The sequence below is a fragment of the Oncorhynchus masou genome, chromosome 29 (assembly GCF_036934945.1).
Source record: "Oncorhynchus masou masou isolate Uvic2021 chromosome 29, UVic_Omas_1.1, whole genome shotgun sequence".
Lineage (NCBI taxonomy): Eukaryota > Metazoa > Chordata > Actinopteri > Salmoniformes > Salmonidae > Oncorhynchus > Oncorhynchus masou.
In genome coordinates this window covers 38639071-38662597 of record NC_088240.1, presented here as the reverse complement: position 1 = coordinate 38662597, position 23527 = coordinate 38639071, and the positions used below count along the sequence as shown (strand labels likewise).

Genomic DNA, 23527 nt, shown 5'->3' with positions numbered 1-23527 from the left:
GAAGACTTAATTCATTGTCATTGCCACAGTCCAAACAAACACGATGTCGACACAGATGACAGAGGGTATTACCATATTACTACATTATTCTGGGATTGTTTTATAATATTTCATACAAAAACAGCCACTGCTTTGACAAATACCATAGTTCTAGTCCCTCAATAGGGTAATTGCAATAGCGCCGCTGAGCTATGACTTGTTTTTTGCATTAACAAAAGATCTCGAAGCACCCAACCAATCACACTGTCATTTTTCTGTGGTGAGTTCATGATGGAATTCACTGGAGGTGTTCTCTCGCCACGCATTACCACCACAGTAACAAATAACAAACGAGCAAATTTCATCATACAACACATTAGTAGTTGTTCTTTGAAGCAGATACATTATCCTCATCAGCTGGCATGCTCTCAGACTTGTTTAAATTCTCCAGGGCAGAGGTGGCCGACTCCCTCACTCCCACCGACTGACATGCTGACAAGCTGTTTCTCTAGCAGCTGATAAGCCCGCCTCACATTAAACTGCTCCGAAAGACAGAAGTGTTAAGTCTTTTACAAGAGCACTTTGTTATCTGATAAAACAATAACATGTCCATTCTTTGCCATCAACACCTCTATTTCATATGGGTGACTCACGGTGTCTGAGCTACATTGGAATCCCCCACTAGAATCGCTTAGAAGACACTCAAAGCCATACCTACAAGTATCTAGCCTTTTGAATCATGTGAATTAGCCCATAACTGCTAAGGAGACACGTAGGGCCGGTTGCACCAGTTGAACTTAAAAAGGTTGGGCTTAAATGGATGAGGTTACAACCTTGTTATGCCCAACTTGTACAACCGGCCCATGATGGCTCAGTGTAAAAGTGCCAATGCGAGGCAGGCAAGGGATCTAAGGTGAAGGTTGTTAATTAGATATAGTATTAGACAGTGGTGGTGGGTAGAGGTACTGAATAACTCACTGCAGGCACGCTCATCCGAGCCATCACCACAGTTGTTGTCCCCGTCACACCTCCAGCGCAGAGGGACACACTGGTGGTTGTCACAGCGGAAGTCCCCCAGAGGGTCACAGGTCACCTCCTCTGAAACCACAATAGGCACACACACAGTGACACGTGATAAGAAGCAAAAGACAACGCTCAAACGCATATACATGCGCCTGTAGTGACACTTTCCCTCAAGTTCTTATCCTCCTTATCCTTAGTTCTTATCCTCCTTATCCTTAGTTCTTATCCTCCTTATCCTTAGTTATTAACCTCCTTATCCTTAGTCATTCCTTGAAATGTTTTTTGCCCAAACATTGCATTCGTGCAAACACATGGCATGGTTTTACCAGACACATATTAAGCAATAAAGATTAAGAGGTTGTCCATTAAGTTTGCTTTTGTAGTCCAGGACTGGGCTTCATAAAGTGTCCGGGAAACCGACCCTCAGTCATTTAGTTGATTTATCACTTCAAAATAAAAGCAAAAGTCATTCCAGTATTACTTGTCCTCTTTGAGACCATTTCAAGACAGTGATTAAGTTCCAGCTACAACCAGTGCTACTACAAGACACTGTCAGATTAATGAGAAATTCTTCAACACTGTGCATCATACTGTTTAATACAGTATTGATGATAACTAGACCGCATAGCTTTGAACTGAGAGGTGCCATCTGGTTTAAAAAAAAAATGAAAGCAGAGCTGATCATGCAGAGGGGAGTGCGGCATGCCTGAATTGGGTGAGCTCTGAGCTATGCCAGGTCTATAGGAGAGGACATGAGAGGAGGAGGGCTCGGCTGAGCTGTCTCTACCACACAGTGCTGGTGGTTTGAAAGATAGTGGTTCTAGAGGGGAGATCCCTCCTATCCCTCCACCTGGCTCTGCTGCTGCATTCTCTAACACAGATTAGCGTGGATCTCCCCTCTAGCACGGGGATGGCACTAATGGAGTGAGGGCCTCTGATAAGAGATGGGAGGGTCATGGCTGGTGTGTGTGGATCGGTGCGCGGTACAAGGAGCACAGTGTGCACCTTGGCCCCGTACAACGGCACACACGCGCACGCAGGCACACGCAAACTATTTCACACACGCACAAACGCATACAAGCCATAACTCCAGAAAGTTCTCTCACGGGGAGCAGGCGGTGAGACCCTCTCCATCACTACCTCCCACTGTCACACGATGTAATGTTCTGCTAATAGCCCTTAATTCACTCCCAACACACATTGTTACCTCATACAGAAACGTTATTATTCAGTGCCATGGGTTTGAACCATTTGTTGATTTATGTCTGAACGCTGATGTTTCAGTGGACTCACCACAGTGCTCCTCATCACTGTTGTCCCTGCAGTCGTTATGGCCGTTGCACACAGACCACAGTGGCACACAGCGGTAGTTGGTCCTGCAGACAAACTGGGTGTGGTTGTCACAGCGATAAGACGGCCCCACTGTGAAAAGACCATGTCAAGGAAGTCAATAACAAAGAACAACATGCAGACAGACACTTCAGAGGAAGTCTTTCAATCGTATATCTGGTGGGAGAAAACAACTGTTAATTGTGATTTTCCACAGTTTAGAATGAACGGGTCTCAGTAGGCTCACTGTAGCAATCCCACTCAACCCCTACAGTTGAGTGTGTGCTTTCACCACACGATTCTCTGTGTGATGTTGGGCGCGTCACTCACTGCACTCTTCCAGAGGCTCGTCAGAGTTGTCGCCACAGTCGTCGTCCACGTCACACTTCCAGTTCTGAGGGATGCAGCGGCCGTTACGGCACTTGAACTGACCGGGCCGGCAGGTCCTGCTGGAGCAGTGGGTGGGCTCCTCGTCAGAGCCGTCGCCACAGTCGTCATCCCCGTCACACTGCCACGCCTCGGAGATGCACCTCTTGTTGGCACACTGCCACTGGTGGGTCTCGCACTGATGAGTGGCTGCACAGACCGTCAATTCAGTTTTAACCCTCCACTGAAGTACATTCACACACGGCTGCTATTTAACAACATCGATCACAAGGTTATGGGAAATCAACAGGTTAAAAACAGTGTAATCAAACAATTACAAAGAATGTTTCCTACGAGCTCAGTGTTCTCCGGAAACAAAAATGACAGTGCTAAATGCCACCCACCACACAGCACGGGATCTTCATCAGAGCCATCATGGCAGTCCTGGTTGCTGTTGCACAGGAAGTGGGGGCTGGTGCAGTTTCCATCGTTGCACTGAAACTGGCCCAGTGGGCAGTGGCGACTGGGGCAGGTGGAGGGCTCATCAGAGCCGTCTCTGCAGTCCCTCTGGCCGTCACACTTCCACCAGATGGGGATGCAGCTGTGGAGGGGAGGAGGGACAATACTGTTCAGGGCTCACCAATGCCTCAATTATAGCACAGGACATGTGATACGAAGCGAACAAGTGCATAGTAGTACAACTCTTAAGGTGAAATCCCACTCACCGCTCATTATCCACACATCTATACTGGGTGCTGGTGCACATGGGCAGGCAGCGAGCCACGCCCCCCAGCTGTACATTCTGGAAGTGGTCGGGGCATTCACAGGTGTGACCCCGCCCCCCGTCACGGAGCAGACACAGGTGGGAGCAGCCTCCATTGTTCACTGCACATGGGTTGTTCACTGGGGAGAGAGGGGGTCAGAGAATCAGCGCAATCACATTCAGTACATCTGAGCAAACACAGGCACGGCATTGTCTTTAACGTAAACACTTGAATGGACCTAACGGGCAGGAAACTTCAGGATAAGGAAGTGATAGCAACCTGAGTGTTGAGGAAGGGATGTTGATACAGGAGAAGAGGATACTTAGATTACTGTCTCCTAGACTGAGACTGACCTATTGGCTGCCTATAGGGATGGCACACGTGGATGTCGAAGGGTCTGTGTGTGGTGTTGGCAAGAGTTTGTCGGCCGGATCCGTCGTATTTGTTGCCTTTCTCCACTGTGTGGGTGTTCCAGTCAGTCCAGTACACGGTCTCCTCAAACACAGTCAAAGCAAATGGGTGGGACAGTGTCCCATCATACACAGTGTGTCTGTGATGTCCCTCCAGGTCTGAGAACCTGAGGAGAAGAGGAAGAGTAGGATTACAGGAGGCATTTAGGCATTTAGGAAACAAAGCAAGACTCTATGGCAATTAGAAGCACGGTCTTACTCAATGTAGTTGAGATGTGCATCTGACCAGTAGAGCTTGTCATTGCTGTAGTCAATGGTGACCCCATTGGGCCACTCGATCTTAGTGGTGATGATGGCTGTCTTGTTGGTGCCGTCCATTCCAACACGACCTATGAAGGCTTTGTCACCCCAATCCGTCCAGTAGACATATCTGACAGGGACCAAATCAGTTTAGGTTACTAAAGACCTCTTTTATCGAATGAACCAAGAATCAATCACACCACTTTTTCTCTGTATAATGATTAATGGGGCAGATTTACTCACCCATATTTTGGATGCAGAACGAGCGCCCTGGGGTTTTCAAAGCAGTAGGTATTATCGGCATCCACACAGTGCTCAGCCAGTTTCTTAGCAAAGCGCCCGTCCAGTTCGGACACTTTGAGACAGTCCAGGAAGCTGTCCAGCCAGTAGAGTTTCCTGCCCACCCAGTCGACCGCCAGGCCCTCCCCATAGAGCACCCCGTTCACCACCACTTCCCTGTTACTGCCGTTGTAGAACATTCGCTCAATCACCCTGCGGCCCACGTCAATCCAATAGAGCCTCTTGTCCAAGCGGTCAAAGTCCATGGCCACCACGCTGGTCAGGCCCTGCAAGATGAGAGAGTAGGCCTCTCCGTCCGTGGACAGGTTACGAAGATAATAGCGGTTACTAAAGATGAGGTAGGGTGTGATGTGGCTGTTCTGACGACAGCTGCGGCCATCCGGTTCCCGTAGGAACCCGGGGGCACATTTACACATGTAGGAGCCCACGGCGTTCTCACACACCTGGCTACACACAATGGGCGTCTCCGCACACTCGTTGACGTCGTCGCAGGTCTTGTTGTCAGACATGAGGCGGTAGCCGGGGCGACAGGTGCAGATGAAGCTGGTGGGCGTGTCAGTGCAGTTGTGGTCGCAGTGGTGCATGGAGGGGTTGGTGCATTCATTTATACCTGCATCCAGGACAAGACAGAACAGGCTTTAGAGGAGATTGACTATAAATTCAACACCACACTGCTCTGTTGTGATACTAAATACTTTATTGGCATTGTATTTATAATTAAATGAATTTGTTTTACTGCTTTTAAGATATCATGCACTCACCACAGCCCTTCTCGTCACTGTTGTCTGAGCAGTCGTCGGTCCGGTCACACACGTTAAAGAGAGGGACACAGTGTCCGTTGTCACACCTGAACTGCCCGGGGGGGCACGTGGGCGGTGGCGTGCGGCACAGGTGGTCTAGTTCATCCGACTCGTCCCCGCAGTCGTTGTCCCCGTCACAGATGAAGCTGTGTGACACACAGCGTCCGTTTTGACAGGTGAACTGTTGCTGCTGGCACGGCTGGTAGGTGCAGCCCTGCTCGTCACTGCTGTCACCGCAGTCATTCCTCCGGTCACACCTGCCACCAAACACATCAGTCACTCAGTGAGCTTCCCTGTACACCAGGTGGTGCTGCTGTCCAGTCCCAAAATGTACGCTGTAGTCTCAGCCTCTACAAAGCAATGATGCATTCAAGAGGAAATCTGAAACATGTCATAATTATGTCAGAGTCTGTCAAACCTGTAGGAGCTGCGTATGCAGAGGCCGTTGCTGCAGTTGAACTCGTTGACGCTACACGGTCTGCGCGTGCAGTTCTGATGCTCGTCCAACCCGTCAGCACAGTCCGCATCGCCGTCACACACCCAATCACGAGAGATGCACTTCCTCTGCGGCCCTTGGTTGTTCACACAGGTAAACTCCAAGGCGGAGCATGTGCGATCAGCTAAAAAAAAACAGAGGGGCAGGAAAATGACACCAAATTAGAGAAGTTACGTGATGACGAAGACTCCGAGACTGGACCTAACATTTCTCGCGTTCCAAACATTCCTAAGTGTATTTCAGGACCTCTAGCCGTGACTTCGGTTTCCTATCCATCTAATGTGATTGAGCCCCAGTGTTTGAAGTGAGACTCCTACCGAGGCCCGTGGTGCGCCGAAGCCATGCGCTCCAGGCTCCTTATTGTCAGAGCCCACATTCGAGAGGAATGACATAAGAGTCTAGATCCACCCTGAGCCAGGATTCTGAGACAGGCACAAAGTAACGAGTGACGCAGGGGAAATCAGGAATGTGAGCTCCTTGGAGACATTCAACTGGAGCCGGTATCCACCCCCACACCCCCAGCATGCATCCTGATCCATCAGTGTCTGACGGAGATAGACTGGAGAGGAATACACTAGTGGTGCGCGGGTCAGCTGTTTGTTCGCCCGCAATTGCGTCAACTTAGTCAACTTGTCTATAGTTAGATACATGCAGCTTCTCTTCTGTCATTATTATTATTCTTCTGTCATGTTGCCCTAGAAGACTAAATTCACCCTTGCTCGTCAGAATAATGTCATAAATTGATATAATACAGTTTTCAATCTAATTGACTTCTTTTAAGTTCTCTGTCATCTTTACAAAGACGTTTATGGACCGGGGAGAACTTGCAAAATGTCCAAATGACATTAGTTTGACCGGTTGTAAGGAAATATAAAGCTGTGAAAACAGACCCAACATGATTCTGATAAGATTTCAGTTCGGCTTGGATGCATATCTTATGCGCTTGAAATACTATCCGCTTTTATGATGCCGATAAAGATAGCACCTCTACAGAAGGTATCTAACTGCACATTTACATTCTCTCAAGATAAAAGAAAGAAAACTTCTCCTGTTCCCCGAGTCAAAATTTGGTGTATAACCTTACTGTAAAAAAAAAAGCTTAATTCTGCAAGAGTTAATATTAAGTCTATATGAGAGGTTATAGACCTACGTTTTGTGACTGTTGAATATGTACAGCGCCTTACAATCGTCACACATGACGGCACCGCCACCACCCTCTTTTACCACGTCGCCAAATCTTCCCCAGACATTACTTTTCTGGCCCTCCCTTCTCTTTATTTTCAACTCTCCATTTCGCAGCTTTTCTCTTATTGAATTATTCTCTGACATTGTTCCTTTTGCCTCCGTGGATGACGTTAAAGCATTTGGCGTTAAGGCCCTGTAGGCCCTAAAGCTTAGGCCTACTCACTAATGCCAGATAGAAAAACCTTAATGCAGCCCATAGATATAAACTGCACGAGAATGATACATCTATCGATTTTTTTTTTTTTAAAGCTATTGTTTTCTCTTTATTCAACCCGCTCGCCACCCATTCGCCCTTCAGCCACACAACATTTAATGACCCTTAATCCGCCCACCTCGCGTATATAACCGCGGTGGACTGCAGGTTATAAGTCAACCCGCGCATCACTAAAATACACTCACCACAGTTGTGTCTCTGGTCCTCATCACTCATGTCTCCGCAGTCATTGTCCCCATCGCAGATCCAGGAAGAGGTGATGCACCTGCCGCCATCACAGCGGAACTGGTCAGTGTTGCAGGTTCTCACCGGGGTGGCTGGAGAGGATCAAAGGTCATAGACATCAATACAAACCGTGCATGAATGGATTAGAACTAGAATATTACAGTGCTTAATACAGTTACTTACAGTTACTTAAAACACCCATTAAATGTCTTAACTGATGTCAACTAGTAAAGACAGGTCACGCATATCTGAACCCAAAATGAAACAGGTGACGCTATCAAAGTACTCACGGCATCTCCTCCACATTCCAATCTATGGTGATCGATTGAAACACAAGAAAAAGGGAGGTTGTGTAATTACCCTGGGACAGAAGTAAGAGAGGAGAGAGGAAAGAGGATAGGAAGGTGGAGAGGCTGTGTTGGTCAGAGGAGACTGGTGGGTGTCAGTAGGGAGGAATGTGGCAGACAATGGGAGGCCCGACTGACTGACTGACCACACCACTAACAAAGGCACACACTACGGACACATCAGCAACAGCACAAGCATGCGCACGCACGCCAAAGCACAATATGGTGAGGGAAGGAGAGCTGTGGTACTTACTGCAGGAGGAGGGCTCATCAGAGCCGTCAGCACAGTCTGTACCTCCATCACAGTACCACTGGGCTGGGATACAGCGGCCATTGGAGCAGTGGAACTCATTCTGGGCACACGTGGAAGTGGCTGGAATCGGAAAAGAGACATTTAGGGGTCACTCTCCTCTCAAACCCCATTTAGAAAGCATATGAAATGGCACCATATTCCCTATATTAGGCACTTACATTTTACATTTGACATTTTAGTCATTTAACAGACGCTCTTATCCAGTGCACACATTTTCACACTTCCTTTGACACACCCTAACTGTACAGATCAGGCCTGGGGGACTCACCGCAGTGTACAGGGCTCTCGTCACTCATGTCCCCACAGTCATTGTCCCCGTCACACAGGTAGGAGCGGGGGATGCAGATGTTGGTGGATGCACACTTGGTGTGTTCTGGCGGACATGTTCGCTCCGCTGAGATACATGACAAGAAGAGGATTGGTGTTATCATCTCGTGTCACACAGCAAAATCAATTCTTTCCCCACACTTGAAACGTCTCCAATTTTTATGGACTGATATTTGAACTTTCGATCTACTGTGTAGACTTACGGCAGTTTTGTTCGTCTGAAGTGCCATTGTCAAAGCAGTTGTTGATGCCGTTGCAGACGTAGTCCTTAGCGATGCAGCGTCCGTTGTTGCAGGGGAACTCAGTGTTGGGGTCGCACAACCTGAACAGGCAGCTTACCTCATCACTGTTGTCGCCGCAGTCGTTGTAGTGGTCACAGCGGTAGTGGTAGGGCACACAGCGACCGTTCCCACATGTGAACACAGTGGGCTCGCAAGTGTGGAAGGCTGCCAATCGAATAACCAAAAACACCATAATCAGAGATCTAGCCAATGGACAGGGAGACAAGGGGCTGTAGGTCTCAAGCATCTTAGAGTAAGAGTGCTGATTTAAGATCAGCGTTGCCTTTTAGATCACAACGAATCAGATTACATGGACAGGGGGAACCTGATCTTAGATCAGTACTACTCTGAGACGATTGATACATACGGGCCTAGGTGAAGATGAGCAGGTGTACAAGATGGAGATTTACCTGACAAGGCAATAAATGCTGCTGCCATTTGAACTTGGACTGCATGCAAGATATAAGATAAGTACATGAATGTATTTGTTTAGGATGGGGTTAGTAGAAGAAGACAAGCATCACTAAATAGCTACATTAGATTAGTGATTTGCAAGCATACACACCAAAAGGTTGGAAACCATTCTTGGATCCTGAAAAATAGTTGTGGCAGGTAGAAACAGAAATCTGGTTAGAGGCAGCATTTTAGAGACGGTTAAGAGAAGGACAGAACAGGTATAGGGATAAATCCATCAGTCAGCTGTAATCACAATCACATTCAAGACAAATCAACAAAGATATTAAAGGAAGATATTTCTAGATAGACAAGACAAACAACATTCAACAAAACAGGCACGACGTGGGGCCACTAAGCACCATACCGCAGACTCTCTCTAGCTCGTCGCTTCCGTCCCCACAGTCATTGTCATTGTCACACTTCCACTGAGCACGGATACAGCGTCCATTCATACAGGTGAACTGGTCTGCCTGGCAGCGGGTCCCGTTGTCAGGGATACAGTGCTTGTTGTCGGCCAGGTACCACCGACCCTCTGAGGGACACTGACACTCAGCACCCTGGGGCCCTGAGGAGAGGGGCAGGGGGACAGGCATCAGACGGATGGGGTGGTATGACAGACAGGCGTAACACAGCCCAACTCACATCATCCCAAAACAACATCAAAACGATACGATGCTAGAGAAAATTTAATTTTCAAAGGAAGCTTGGTCCAACCCCCACATGCTACAAAGCTACAGCCTTCTATTCAATCAGGAAACTTGAGGGTTAAAGTAGGGCCTAACTGCTAGTACCTGGGGTACAGATGTGACTGCAGCCTCCGTTGAACTGTTGACAAGGGCTGTTGCACTGTTGCTGCTTGTTGCTGGCCAGCACATGGACATCCATGGGCCTGGATGGAAGGTTCTGGGTCATCACCCTCTGGTCAGACCCATCGTGCTTGTTAGCCCGGTAGATACTGCGTGTGTTCCAGTCAGTCCAGTAGATGTACTGGCCATACATGGTCATGGCGAATGGGTAAATGGCTGTGCTGACGATGACCTCCCGATTGGCCCCAGTGAGCGAGCAGCGCTCAATCTTCTGTCTGATAACCAAAACCAGCATATATCATTATCGTCAATACAATCTGACAATGATTGATTTGTGAGAAGAATGTAGAATTATTATAAGAGGGTCTTACAGGCTGGCATCTGCCCAGTACAGTCTCTGCTCTTCATAGTCCAGGGTTAGTCCATTGGGCCACACTAGACTGCTGTTTACAATCTCTGTCCTGAAGTTCCCTCCCAAAGTAGCACGTTCAATCTTTGCATTGGTCCCCCAGTCTGTCCAGTACATATACCTGTATAACATGGAAATAGAATTCCCCATTTTCTTTTTTAAATCAATGACTGTACAGTGTACATTCAACGCATGTTGAATATCTATCGCAGATGCTGAGTGAGAGCTCTTGTTATCATTTCAGAAGGAGTGAAACGGTATCAGCATTCTTGGCATTTCTGGCCAGTCTTACCCCCTGCAGGGATCCAGCATGATGGCTCTAGGTCTGGGCACACGGGCGATAATGGATCTCTGCGTCCCGTCCAATGCCATGGAGCTGATAGTCTGGTTGATGTAGTCACTGTAGTAAATCCTTTTGTTGATCCAGTCATAGGCAATACCATCAGGAGCTCCTAGATCTGCATGGACACAAAACACACCACGTAGAAAAGTATTGCAATAAGCAAATAGCCCAAAAAAGCTGGAACCAGATGATTACAGTATGATGTTGCAATGTAATGGAACAAATCCAGTTGTTATGTGTCTTACCAGAAGCCACCACTACTGGAGGCAAGGTGGGAGAGGACAGACTGATGTAGCTAATCTTGCTGCTCCCAGCCCCTGAGCTCTGGGTGAAGTAGATCCTATTGTCTGTGCGGTCAAAGTCCAAAGCCACGGACGTGCGGGGCACGTTGACCACAGGGAATGGCAGTGCGTGGTCCTCCGGGTCCAGACGCAGACTCCGCACCGTGCTCTCTGTCGTATAGATGAGGTAATCATCCCGCGACACCACACAGCCTGCGTTGTCCGCCCCCAGGTTCCCAAAGGCACAGCCACACTTCTTGCTCTGGCTCCCGGGGAGGGCGAAGCAGAAGTGGGCACAGCCCCCGTTGGTCTGCAGGCAGGGGTTGTTGTTGAGCTGCTGGGCCGAGCTGGGCTGGGTGCGCTGGTCGTAGATGGTCACGTCTCTCAGCATGTTGATGTTGTCTCTGATGACTGTAGGCTGCTCTGTACTGCCAGGCTCCTTACTGGCCTGGAACACCTTCTTCAGGTTCCTGTCCACCCAGATGATGCTAGTCTCAAACACAGTGATGCCATAGGGAGTAGGGTAGCGGCTCCCGTACCGGACTATCTCTGTCTCTCCCCCCTGAGGGTTGACCCGGGCTATCATATCCAGAGAGTCATCCACCCAGTAGACATATCCAGTCTGGTAGTCCAGAGCTAGACCTCGCGGGGTTATAATCCCAGACGACACCAGCACAGTGCGGTTGGTCCCGTCCAGCAGAGCTCGCTCAATCTTGGGGTTCTGTCCGTAATCTGCCCAGAACAGGTATCTGTTTTTAGGGTCCACCACGATGTGGCGTGGCATGTCCACTTGAGTCTTCAACAGCACACGCCGGAAAGTTGTGTTTAAGCGCAGAACCTCCACATAGGTCTCCGTCAGGAAAGCATTCGTGAAATAAAGGTTCCCTGAAAAGCACAGCCAAATTGATATATATAAGTAAAAGGGCAATGGAGATTAGATTATCTAGGAAGAGCCTCCGGTAATGCAGATCGTATTGAGTGGTTGTGTAAGGACAGAATAAGACCGCTAATTTGAATAGTCACCTGGGGCTGGTTTCCTAGACCCAGATTAAGCCTATTCCTGGACTACATTGCACTTTCAATGATAGATTTTCCATTTTAGTCCAGTAATGTAATCTGTGTCTGGGAAACCAGCCTCAGATTAGTGTACCCATAAACAGAATAATTATTGGACACACTTCCAAGATCTGCAGCACTCTCCAGTCCAGTCCTCACTTCTTTCTACTCACCTGACTGAGAATAATCCAGCCTGCTTTCTGGGAGTCAGACCCTGTGTTAAAGCCTCTTACACAGTATCCAGGGATACCTACTGTTGGTCGACCTTTACTTTCTCTACCTGCTGGCATCATTTAAACACTTTCCAATTGAGCTCTCTGAACACAAAACCCAAAGCGGATACCCTACCTGCAGCCCAGTCCACAGCGATGCCTCGTATCCCGTTGCGGCCGATTCCAGATGTGACCACGCTGCGGAACCCTGCTCCATCGGGCTTGATCCGGCGGATCCCGTTCTGAGACGTCACAGTGCTGCTGAAGTCACACCAGTAGAGGAACCCCGAGGGCATGTGGACATCCACATGTAGAGCATTACGTCCTACGCGACACAACCAGAGAGGTTAAGCATAAACATCGGCATTGACGTTGTATTGTTTTTCCCTCTACTAACAAAAAGACTGCACAACACATTTACATCTGAACAACACCCACCTCGCCCAGCCACTGGCACCATGGCCTCGGAGTGGTCAGCCCCCTCCAGACTGAAGCCTTTGAGGGCAGACAGCATGGAGATGACCACGTAGGACTGGTATGGAGCACAGGTGCTGTTGTCAACGCTGAGCTTGAAGCCAGTAGCACAGGCACAGGTATACAGGCCTCCGGGCCGCGGTAGACACAGGTGCTCACACGCACCCCTGTTGTTGCTGCAACCGTTGGAGGTACCAGCCGAGACTGCAGAGGCAGACCACATGGTGGATTAGGACATGGTATTCATATAAAACGGGAGTCTGCACACATAGGACTACAAATTCATTAACATTTCTAAACGTTCTAGGTCAAGGACAACAAGGGTAGTCAGGAACTTTTCAATATCAGACTAAACTATGTTACAAATTACAAATCCTGGAACTGAGATAACCTCATTTCTGAGCCGTCACTGGAAGGAACTGGTGCAAACACCATTTTGATACATCGTTGCCAAATCAGGCTCAAGGGTTGATCTATTCCCAGAAACTATGTCACTTACAGTATCCCCAGCAAACCGGGAACATTCCCAGAACATTAGCTTAGATTCCCATTAAGTTTAAGTTAAGAGTTGTATCTAACATTAGGATGATAACATCCCAAAAACATTCAGATAATGTTTTTGATTAAAAAAATCTTTATTTTCTTCAACCCATTTTCCAAATGAAATATCCTTGGAATGTTCTCCTAGCATTCACTAAAATGTTGTGCACAACGTCTGTAACAAACACCACAGAACATTCCTCAAATGTAATAATGTTCCAGTAATGTTTTGGTTCCGTGAAAGTTCCCTGAATATTTGCTAAGTTGCAGTAAATGCTCTCATAACACAAAAACTGTCCAGTCGTGCTGATGTTTATACAATGTTTGTATAAAACATTCGCCTGATGCTGCAAGAATGTTCCCAGAACACATTGCGTCTGTTCTTTAAAGGTTCACCGAATGTTTCATTAAGTTGTGGGAACAGTCTCGTGGGAACATTGTGGGGACATCACATAAGATATGTTCCCAAAACACCAAAAAAGTCAACAGTTGTGTGGATGATTATACAATGTTTCTTTTAGGGTGCAAAAAACATTCACCTGACATTACAAGAACGTTCCCAGAACACATTTAGTCTGCTCTTTAAAGGTTCCCAGAATGTTTTATAAGGTTGTGGGAGCAGTCTGGTGGGAATATTGTGGGGACATCACAAAAGATATGTTCCTAAAACACAAAAACTGTCCAGTTGGGCAGATGATTATACAATGTTTCTTTTAGGGTACAAAAAACATGTACCTAATGTTGCAAGAATATTCCCAGAACATATTTTTATGTTCTTTATACGTTCCTATAACATTTATTTAGGTTGTGGGAACATAGTGGGGATATGACAAGAGGTTCCGAAAACACTTAAACTGTCCAGTTGTGGTGATATTCAGATAATGTTTGTATCAGGGTGAACAACACATGCCTTTGATGTTGCAAGAATGTTAACAAAACAAGCTTTCTGAGTTCTTTAAAAGGTTTCTAGAACATTTAATTAGGTTGTGGGAACAGAGTGGGTACATTAGAATAGACAGGTTCCCAGAACACAAAATATGCTCAGTTCCCACCAGACTATTCCCACAACCTAATAAAACATTCTGGGAACCTTTAAAGAACAGACTAAATGAGTTCTGGGGAAAAAATTCTAACATCAGGTGAATGTTTTTCGCAGCGGAAAATAAACAATTTGGCATCATCTGCACAACTGAAATGTTTTTGTGTTATGAGAACATTTGCCACGTCCTAACAAATGTTATGGGAACTTTCACAGAACCAATTTTGTTTTGCTGTGTCCGCTCTGTTTTAGGGGACAAAAGGACATTGCTTGTTCCATATACAATGCCCAGTTTTCCTTATAAGGGAAGAGTAACTAGCCATCTAATGTTCCCCTCCATCTCCCACATAATTACCCAACAGCTATCAAAAAGGCCAAAGCAATGCCATAATTCAGCCATGCTATATCTTTACCAAAAAAAGTATAACGGCCAAAATATGTACAGTATGTATGCATACTGATTAAACACTCAACAAAATACATTTTAAAAACTTCAGTGCACTGGTAATCTTGATGCTTCCAACAAGTTCATGTATCATAATAAACAAATGTGTCGGTCTCAATCAACCTTTCAGTCTCAATCAATGGAGTGGGGTTCATATTTGTTTGGCTGTACCATAAGGTCCCTCAGATACTCACTCTCCCTGTAGTGCACCTTCAGTACTCTCAGTCCAGACACGTTGTCCCGCAGCACCACCTTGTTAGCCCCGGTGGCCTTGTCCACTCGCTCTATCACCTCAAAGTCCCGGTCGGTGAAGTAGAGGAAGCGCTCATGAACAGCGACGCCCCAGGGATGGGACAAGCCTGTCACTATTGTGATGCGATTGGTCCCGGCTGGGTCGCCACGCTCAATCTGTGGTGTTTTAATAACATCAAGACTGCCCTTAATACCAGATTTAACGTGTAAAATATATGCATAAGAAGCAATGAGTTGGACTACGTGAGGCTATTTTCTTAGAATCAGCCACATATGAATCATAGAGACCATAGAGCACCCTATTCCCTATATAGTGCACTTTAATTGACCAGAGCCCTATGGGCCCTGGTCAAAAGAGGTCAACTATATGGGGTGGCATTTGAGACGCAGGCATAGTGGTTGAGGGAGAGATGACGACCCACCATTCCGGTGCCTGTGACAGCCCAGTACAGCTTGTTCTCTCGTATGTCCACAGTGATGAACTCCACATGATCCAGGTTGTTGGTGAACAGGGTGACAGGGTTGGAGCCGTCCATGTCTGCGGCCGCCACCTTGGCAGGGATGCCACTCTCTGTGCCCTGGTCTGTCCAGTACAGTTTCCTAACAGGGAGAGAGACACGGCTATGAATACAGCCCCTCGGCATCTCCATCACCTCATATGAGAACATCTACGACCGATTCAATCAAAGCCCACGTGTCAGATTCAGAGAGAAGAAATCGGTACGTCTTAATCGTGCCAATACACATTTGATATGCTGACGGTGAATAGTTGATATGTACACTTTTTGCCTGGTGGTGGCTTGTTGGAGTGTGTAGTGTTGTGTACAGTAACAGTAACAGTGCTAGGTCTCTTTCTGGGGGTGGAGCAGATGGCATTCAGGCAGGCTGAAAGGGGTGAGGGACTGTGGGGATGAGCCAGAGCAGTGTTAAATGGGGCTTACCCACGTGCCGGGTCCACAGCAATGCCAACCGGAGAGCCTGCGCCAGTCGGGGAGCCATTATTGGTGATTAGAGTCTTTCTGTACTGCACCTCCCCGCTCAGCCTCAAAACCTGACAAAACACACACATGCACAGATCAGATGTACCCCCCGACAGAGGGGAAAACCAAACAAAGATAACTACTTTATTTTCGAAATACAATGTTCACTGTCAGTAGTTCACCACTCGTTTTCAGAACTAACTTCATTGTTATTATTATACAGGAGCATAGAGACGGGGGGATGTTTCAGCTCACCTCAATCGACTGGGTGGCTGGGTTGGTGTAGTACAGGTTCTCTGTCATCCAGTCCAGGGCCAGGCCCACAGGGGAACCCAGAATGGCTGCCGGGGCAAACTCTGTCCTGTTGGTACCGTCCGACTTCACCCTGTGGATCTCACCCTACAGAGGAGAAAGGGACATGGTTGGTCAGAGCCTAGGGACAGCAGAGTAGTATCACTTCAGGTCTCTGTTGGTGTGGACGGTGCGAACACGTACCGGGTGCTCTACCCAATAGATGGTCCGCTCAATGTCGTCAAAGTCCACATCATATCCATTCTGAAGTCCCGCAACTGGGACCATGGCGTCGTTGCTCTTGTCGTCTGGGTTCAAGGACATGCCGTAGATGACACTGTCTCTCACCACCACCAAGAAAGGATCCTCAACTGCAGGAAAATACAAGTATTCATCACCAAAAATATGGTGGCTCTGAATGGACATATAGCCTATTGGACATATAGCCTATAAAATAACACAGTATGTTAAAAAAAAGGTTGAAAAGGAAGTGGGTTCAGAAGGTCTGGTGTAAGCATATTCCACAGTATGATTTGCTTTGTCATCAGAGATTAGAATCAATAGATAGCTCGGAGGGCATTTTCATTCTTGGGTAATCATCACCTCTCAGGGGTGAATGCGTTCTGCATGGTTAGAAAAAGCTCAAGCCCTGAGATGGGTTACGCTGTTGACCTAAACACGACCCTGTATTCACATTAAAGGTCCCTTGTCTCATTGAAACCCTAGTCACACTTTAATGATCCTCAATATTTACCTCTGGAAAGGGATTTTACAACAGAATTTAAATGAGATACTGTTGACAAGTCCTTAGCCTCTAAAATATGAGTCCGGCATTCTAGATTTCTTCTTTTACCGACTGAGAGCTGGATATGCCCAAATAAATATGTTTGCAAAACAGCAGCTCTCTGTTTGTAGGTTTTAAGCATTCGTATCAATACCTACCATGAATAAATACTTTATGCGTTATGAGAATTACAATATATCTGTTCTATCTGACCTCACTTCCTTTTTAATGAAACTGTGAGTGAGGAGTGTTTCTCTCAGGTTGGCATGGAGCCTACCTCTGGCACAGGTGAAATTGTCTGCAGTCAGGGTCCAGCCTGAGGGACAGGCGCAGGAGTAGTAGCTGGGCCCAATGGCCGAGAGCAGGCAGATATGAGTACAGAGCCTCCTCAAGCAGTGGTTTTCACCTGCACACAGATCCAATAACACACACACACAAACAAGACAAAAATCAACAGTGTTCAGTATCCTCTTTGTTCGTTCAGAAATGTAATTTAAAATACAATGGCAATAGTGTACGGTGCCAATACTAGCTTACGATATCACCATGTCTAAGATGTATTTTTTAATTGGCCTACCATGTGTCCTAGAATGTTATTGATCAGTGGTGGGTCCCTGTCCTACCTGCAGGCTGCCTGGCCGGGTGTACCGCCACCAGGCCCATGGGCTGTGGGAGGTTGTAGAGCATCACTGTCTGGTTCTCCCCGTGCCACTTATGGGCTCGGATCACACGGTTGATGTATCTGTCGGTCCAATACACAAAATCCTCAAAAATGGTAATTGCGTGGGGATGTTGCAGTACCTTTTTATTGAGAGCAGAATAAGACAAGAAGTGTATTTTATTGATATTATTCCACACAGATGGCAAATCGGTAAATTATGTTCTGTAAGCAATGCTAATGTTTTTCCTAGTTTAATCGATATCAATCAGGGGCGCAACTTTTACTGGCGGCGGGGGACATGCCCCCCCCACATTCTGAAATTGCATTTTTGTCCCACACAGCTTTACCATTGGAATGTGATACAATCTGATAAAATGGTGTGCTTTATGACCATGCCGACGCCTCTGAGCGATCAGGTAGGCTGTGTTTATCTGACTGGATAAAAATATAAATAATAACATTAAAAAATATATATATATATATATATGTGTCCCCCACTTCTAAAACAAAAGTTGCGCCCCTGATATCAATTATATCAATGTAAATAAAAATCGATAGAAAATGCCATGTATCCTCACCAAATCGCTGGCCAGAACTTGTTTCCTGTTGTTGCCATTATAATCACAGTAGTCAATAAAATCCAGGTAGGCATCAGCGAAGTAGAGCAGATTGTTGGGATAGTCAATGGTTAGGCCGTTGGGCCAGTAAATTTTGTTGCTTATGATGGTTGTCCTCATCTTCCCGTCCATGCTGGCCTTCTCAATGCGAGGGTTCCTCCCCCAGTCTGTCCAGAACATGAGGTGAGCACTGCACAATAGATCAACTGTCATAGTTACAGTCAATTACATTTACATTATTGTAATTCAAACGTGTCCTTTTCTCTGCCAGTATGTATGTCCACTGTAGATGAGCCTCACCTGTCCCTTGGGTCCAGCACCAGGGCTCTGGGATTGGTCACGTTCTCACTGACCAACACAGTCCTGTGGGAGCCGTCCAGTTTGGACACCTCGATGGTCTCCAGAACATAGTCAGTCCAGTAGAGGTTCCTGCCCACCCAGTCCACTGCCAGACTCTCTGTCACTGTCACTCCACTGTCAAAAACCTGTCAAATCAAAACACAGGTTTAAGTGATTGGAGGTCATTACCCTGGGTAGAGAATGTTTGTGAGAACTGGAAAGACGGTCAGTAGTCCGTACTCACCACGGCCCTGTCAGAGCCATTTTTGTGAGCGCTCCATATTCTGTCCTGGCTGGTGTCAGACCAGTACACACGGTCAGTCACTGAGTCAAAGTCCAGGGCCACGATGTTTCGCCCATCCCGGACCAGCGAGCGGACCACATTGGGCTGAGTGGTTATGTCATCAGACACAATCTGATTTCGGCTGGCAACTAACAGGAAAGCTTGACGTGAACCTGTGAACAGAAACCATCCTCTTCTCACCTGTGCCTTCTAATTCAAATGAGACTAATCATCAGCTATAGAACATTCTACAGAGGACTTCCCAAACTTCAAAACACGATAGACAGAGCTCCTCAGATATCCACAGCAGGGGATCAATGCAGCTTTGTTGAGAATAATGGCAAATTGAATTACAGGGCTTTTTAGCAGGATATCTGTGATGGGCTCATGTCAGGTGCACTACTCATAAACAAGCCCTTTGTTGCTGATTATCTCCTAATTACCTAAAGAGAGAGTCCGTGAGTGGCATATATGTTATTCGTGTTATCTGGGGAAATCAGAGCCGAGTGGGAAGAGAATGGAGAAGAGTGAGAGTGAGTCTGTCCGCCCGGTGGTCTGAGACCGAACACCGACTCCATTTCGATCATTCCTGTCCAGCCACTGGACGGTTTATCATGTCTGTGTGGGCCAATCAGACGTACTGTATCTCTGTCTGTCATCTGGAAGACTGGACTTAATCCACAGACGGAAGATGCGTCTCATATTTTGAAATTAGGCCAATCATTTTTCAGAGGAAACATAATTGAGTATGTTGTGGACCAAATGGACTGGTGAAATAAAATGCCTCTGTATCCAAATGTAAGTGAGTAAAAGTTTATAAGAGCTTAAAATTATAGCGTGGCAGATGCAAATTCCCTTCAAATACTCTACGGCTAACCACACACACACACACACACACACACACACACACACACACACACACACACACACACACACACAAAAACCGTCACGCTCCTCACCTGAGACCTTGCATGTCTGTTGGTCGGCCTCCAGGGTGTATCCATCTGAGCAGTGACAGCGGAAGGAGCCTCTCTCGTTGAAGCAGTGCTGACTACACAGCCCAGGGGGGTTACACTCATTCAGGTCGTCACACGTCTTCCAGTCATTACTCAGCTGGTAACCCAGGGGACAGGTGCACTGGGCCCCAAACGGACCCTGGATGCAGCCGTGGGTGCAACCAGCGTTGTTGTCTGTGCAGCTCTCCTGATCTAGGAGGGTAAAAAGAGGAGTGAGTCAATAGCTGTCATTCTTAAAAACAGACGGTAAGAAAATGAAACACCTCGGTGACATACGTAGCAGGCAATGTGGATAAATGAATCAAACGTATGAAGGCAATGCATCTACTGTAGCTAGCTGCTCAACGAATCACAGTGCTGCAAATAGAGCATCAACACAGCACCCCAGAAAATATCTAGACTTTCTATTTTGTATCAAATATTGCCATTTGTACATTCTGAAACACATTTTCTACATTTGTAACTACAGACAATCATTTAATTTTATCCTCCATTTGTGTTTTGCAACACTATACCCATATTCAGAGGGTTAGTGTGGATGGCAGGTTTGGGATGAATCAAAGCTACACGCGTGAGGTTTAACCAATGATTTAGGTTGTTCCTACCTGGCAAGGGCTCGTCTGAAAGCAGTGAGGACGGCAGGAAAGGAAAATCATAGATCACTTTTAAGTTATTACAGACCAAATCAACACATGCATGATTTGAACACAAGATTCCAAGCATAACAAAAATTCCTCACAAACATTAAAACAAACAAACATTAAAACTACTGAGACCAGGAATGCCGTGAAAAATATGTCTAGATTTCAAGTGACCAGTGAACCTAGAAAATTACAAAAAGAAAATGTTCAAAGAGTGATTTTCGTAACGACATTATCAGAATGCTGGCCCAAAAGGCAGAGAAGCAGAGAAGGTGACTTACTGCAGAGCGGGGACTCGTCCGCACCATTGGGACAGTCAGGATTGTTGTCACACACCCTGCTGATGTTGACACACACACTGTGGCCCGGGCACTGCCACTGCCAGCTGGGGCAGCGGAAAGGTGGCGTGGGGCAGTCTCTCTCGTCACTCATGTCCCTACAGTCGTTGTCACCGTCGCAGAGCCACCCGTGGTACACACAGTTGCCGTTGTCACAGCGGAACAGGGAGGTGGGGCAGGTGCGGGGGGGGCAGACGTGGTGCTCGTCTGAGCCGTCCTCACAGTCCGGGTGACCGTCACACTCCCAGGTGGAGGGGATACAGCTGCCGTCGGACTGGCACTGGAACTCACTCTCATGGTGGCACATCCCTGGGGGTCTGGTGGCTGGGCAGAGCAGAGCAGGACAAGGCCAGGTCAGACAGTGTAGTGAAGTGTGGCAGAAGCTCAGGAGGAAGCCACAGCAGAACCTCTGTGATGACGTCACCTCATTAAGAGTAATGGTCAAACCTGCTGTGCTCCAAGACCAGTCGGTCGATCGACTCTGCATAGCAACTGATCAGTCAATTTTATTGCGACTCAAAACAACGAGGTTGTATACTTAACGACAGCCATCGAATCTGCGCTCTGCATTAAAACACACCATTTCTGAAACATTTGTAACGACTAATTTTTGTTTTTGCAACATTCCCATATTCAGAGGGTTAGTGTGGATGGCAGGTTTGGGATGAATGACAGGTACACGCATGAGGTTTTACCAATGATTGAGGTTGTTTCTACCTGTTAAGGGCTCGCGATCGTCTGTAAGCAGTGAGAAAGGGAAGAAAGGAAATACATAAACTGGTCATCCTATACTGAACAAAAATATAACTGCAACATGCAACAATTTCAACGATACAGTTACAGTTAATATAAGGAAATCAGTCAATTTAAATAAATTCATTAGGCCCTAATCTACAGATTTCACATGACTGGGAAGGGATGCAGCCATGGGTGAGCCTGGGAGGGCATTTGCACCCACTTGGGAGCTAGGCACACCCACTGGGAAGCCAGGCTTGGCCAATCAGAATGAGTTTTTCCCCACAAAAGGACTGAAATACTCCTCAGTTTCATCAGCTGCCGGGTGGCTGATCTCAGACGGTCCCGCAGGTAAAGAAGCCGGATGTGTAGGTCCTGGGTTGGCGTGATTACACGTGGTCTACGATTGTGAGGCCGGTTGGACATACTGCCAAATTCTCTAAAATGACGTAGGAGGCGGCTTATGGTAGATCAATTAAAATTAAATTCTCTGGTAACAGCGCTGGTGGACATTCCTGCAGTCAGTGTGCCAATTGCACACACAAAACTTGAGACATCTGTGGCATTGTATTGCATGACAAAACTGCACCTTTCAGAGTGGCCTTTTATTGTCTCCAGCACAAGGTGCACCTGTGTAATGATCATGCTGTTTAATCAGCTTATCGATATGCCACACCTGTCAGGTGGATGGATTGTCTTGGCAGGAGAAATGCTCGCCAATAGGGATATAAACAAATTTGTGCACAAAATGTTTTGAGCGTATGGAAAATGTCTGGGATCTTTTATTTCAACTCATAAAACATGTGACCAACCCTTTACACGGTGCATTTATATTTTTGTTCAGTGTACTTTCTTGTGACTCAAAACAAAGAAGTTGATGACTTACGACAGCCAGACTCATCTGAGCGATCACTACAGTCAAAGACCCCATCACAGCGGTAGTAGGAGTTGATACACTGATGTCCATTGGAACACTTGAACTCATAGAGAGTGCAGTTGTAAACTGAAAAAACAACAGCATAGTGTGCTTAGGCTGAGATATTGCAAACAGTGTGGATGGAGGATGCAGTTCAGAACATGCAAAGTCATTGTGAGTACTGTATAATACACATGTAATGAGATCAATAGCATAAGGCAATATCAAATGTGTGTGTTGATTCAGTTGACTTGAAATTATGTTCCACTTGTTGTTGGTGCTTTCTAGCTGTGTTAGTTCCTAAATACAGTACGGTGTTGAGAGGTATACAGAGACACTTACTGCAGCCCTGTTCATCAGCCCCATCCATACAGTCTCTGTCACCGTCACACACATAGCTGGGGCTTATACAGCGGTGGTCTGGGCACTGGAACTGTTCTGGGTGGCATGTACCACTGAGGTCTGCCAACACAGAGAGACCAATGGAGCTAACAGTTAGATCCCAAAAAGACACTCAACAACAGAGGAATTAGTCCTACAATAAATGTGTGGAAATAAAAGTGATCCTTGACTAGGGAGACTCACTGCAGTTGGCCTCGTCGGAGCTGTCCCCACAGTCGTTGTCTGTGTCACACATCCAGGTGTGTGGGATGCAGCGGTGGTTGGCACAGGTGAACTGGTTGGCCGGGCAGGTGCCAGGGTTCTGGGTGGGGCAGTTCCGCTCGTCACTGCTGTCGAAGCAGTCGTTGTGACCGTCGCAGTGCCAACCACTGGGCACACATTGCTGGTTGGCACAGGTGAACGCCCTGGGTGAGCAGGTGGTGTCTGAGAGAGAGCAGGAATGATTAATGAAACATAAATGTTTTGCTTCTTGCTAACACTGTAACAAGCCAC

The 23527-nt window shown here is 46.9% G+C and overlaps 1 protein-coding gene across 1 annotated transcript in view; it reads right to left on the bottom strand.

Moving 5' to 3' along the window:
• LOC135519595 (low-density lipoprotein receptor-related protein 2-like) overlaps positions 1-23527 on the bottom strand; it is a 63927-nt gene that overhangs the window by 16543 nt on the left and 23857 nt on the right. Inside the window, exons 20-55 of the mRNA XM_064944834.1 lie at positions 23219-23458; positions 22976-23095; positions 22604-22720; positions 20926-21306; positions 19947-20195; positions 18949-19160; positions 18666-18850; positions 18327-18555; positions 17711-17888; positions 17365-17493; positions 16508-16674; positions 16268-16411; positions 15974-16083; positions 15455-15632; positions 14975-15188; positions 12721-12960; positions 12419-12607; positions 10979-11899; positions 10683-10848; positions 10353-10511; positions 9967-10256; positions 9540-9740; positions 8642-8884; positions 8380-8505; positions 8052-8171; positions 7412-7543; positions 5690-5891; positions 5233-5528; positions 4415-5081; positions 4131-4301; positions 3815-4038; positions 3423-3600; positions 3102-3298; positions 2662-2907; positions 2296-2424; positions 958-1077 (exon numbers count right to left, since the gene is read on the bottom strand). Of these exons, the coding sequence (XP_064800906.1) occupies positions 958-1077; positions 2296-2424; positions 2662-2907; positions 3102-3298; positions 3423-3600; positions 3815-4038; positions 4131-4301; positions 4415-5081; positions 5233-5528; positions 5690-5891; positions 7412-7543; positions 8052-8171; positions 8380-8505; positions 8642-8884; positions 9540-9740; positions 9967-10256; positions 10353-10511; positions 10683-10848; positions 10979-11899; positions 12419-12607; positions 12721-12960; positions 14975-15188; positions 15455-15632; positions 15974-16083; positions 16268-16411; positions 16508-16674; positions 17365-17493; positions 17711-17888; positions 18327-18555; positions 18666-18850; positions 18949-19160; positions 19947-20195; positions 20926-21306; positions 22604-22720; positions 22976-23095; positions 23219-23458 (8070 nt within the window). The remainder of the gene's footprint in view (positions 1-957; positions 1078-2295; positions 2425-2661; positions 2908-3101; positions 3299-3422; positions 3601-3814; positions 4039-4130; positions 4302-4414; positions 5082-5232; positions 5529-5689; positions 5892-7411; positions 7544-8051; positions 8172-8379; positions 8506-8641; positions 8885-9539; positions 9741-9966; positions 10257-10352; positions 10512-10682; positions 10849-10978; positions 11900-12418; positions 12608-12720; positions 12961-14974; positions 15189-15454; positions 15633-15973; positions 16084-16267; positions 16412-16507; positions 16675-17364; positions 17494-17710; positions 17889-18326; positions 18556-18665; positions 18851-18948; positions 19161-19946; positions 20196-20925; positions 21307-22603; positions 22721-22975; positions 23096-23218; positions 23459-23527) is intronic.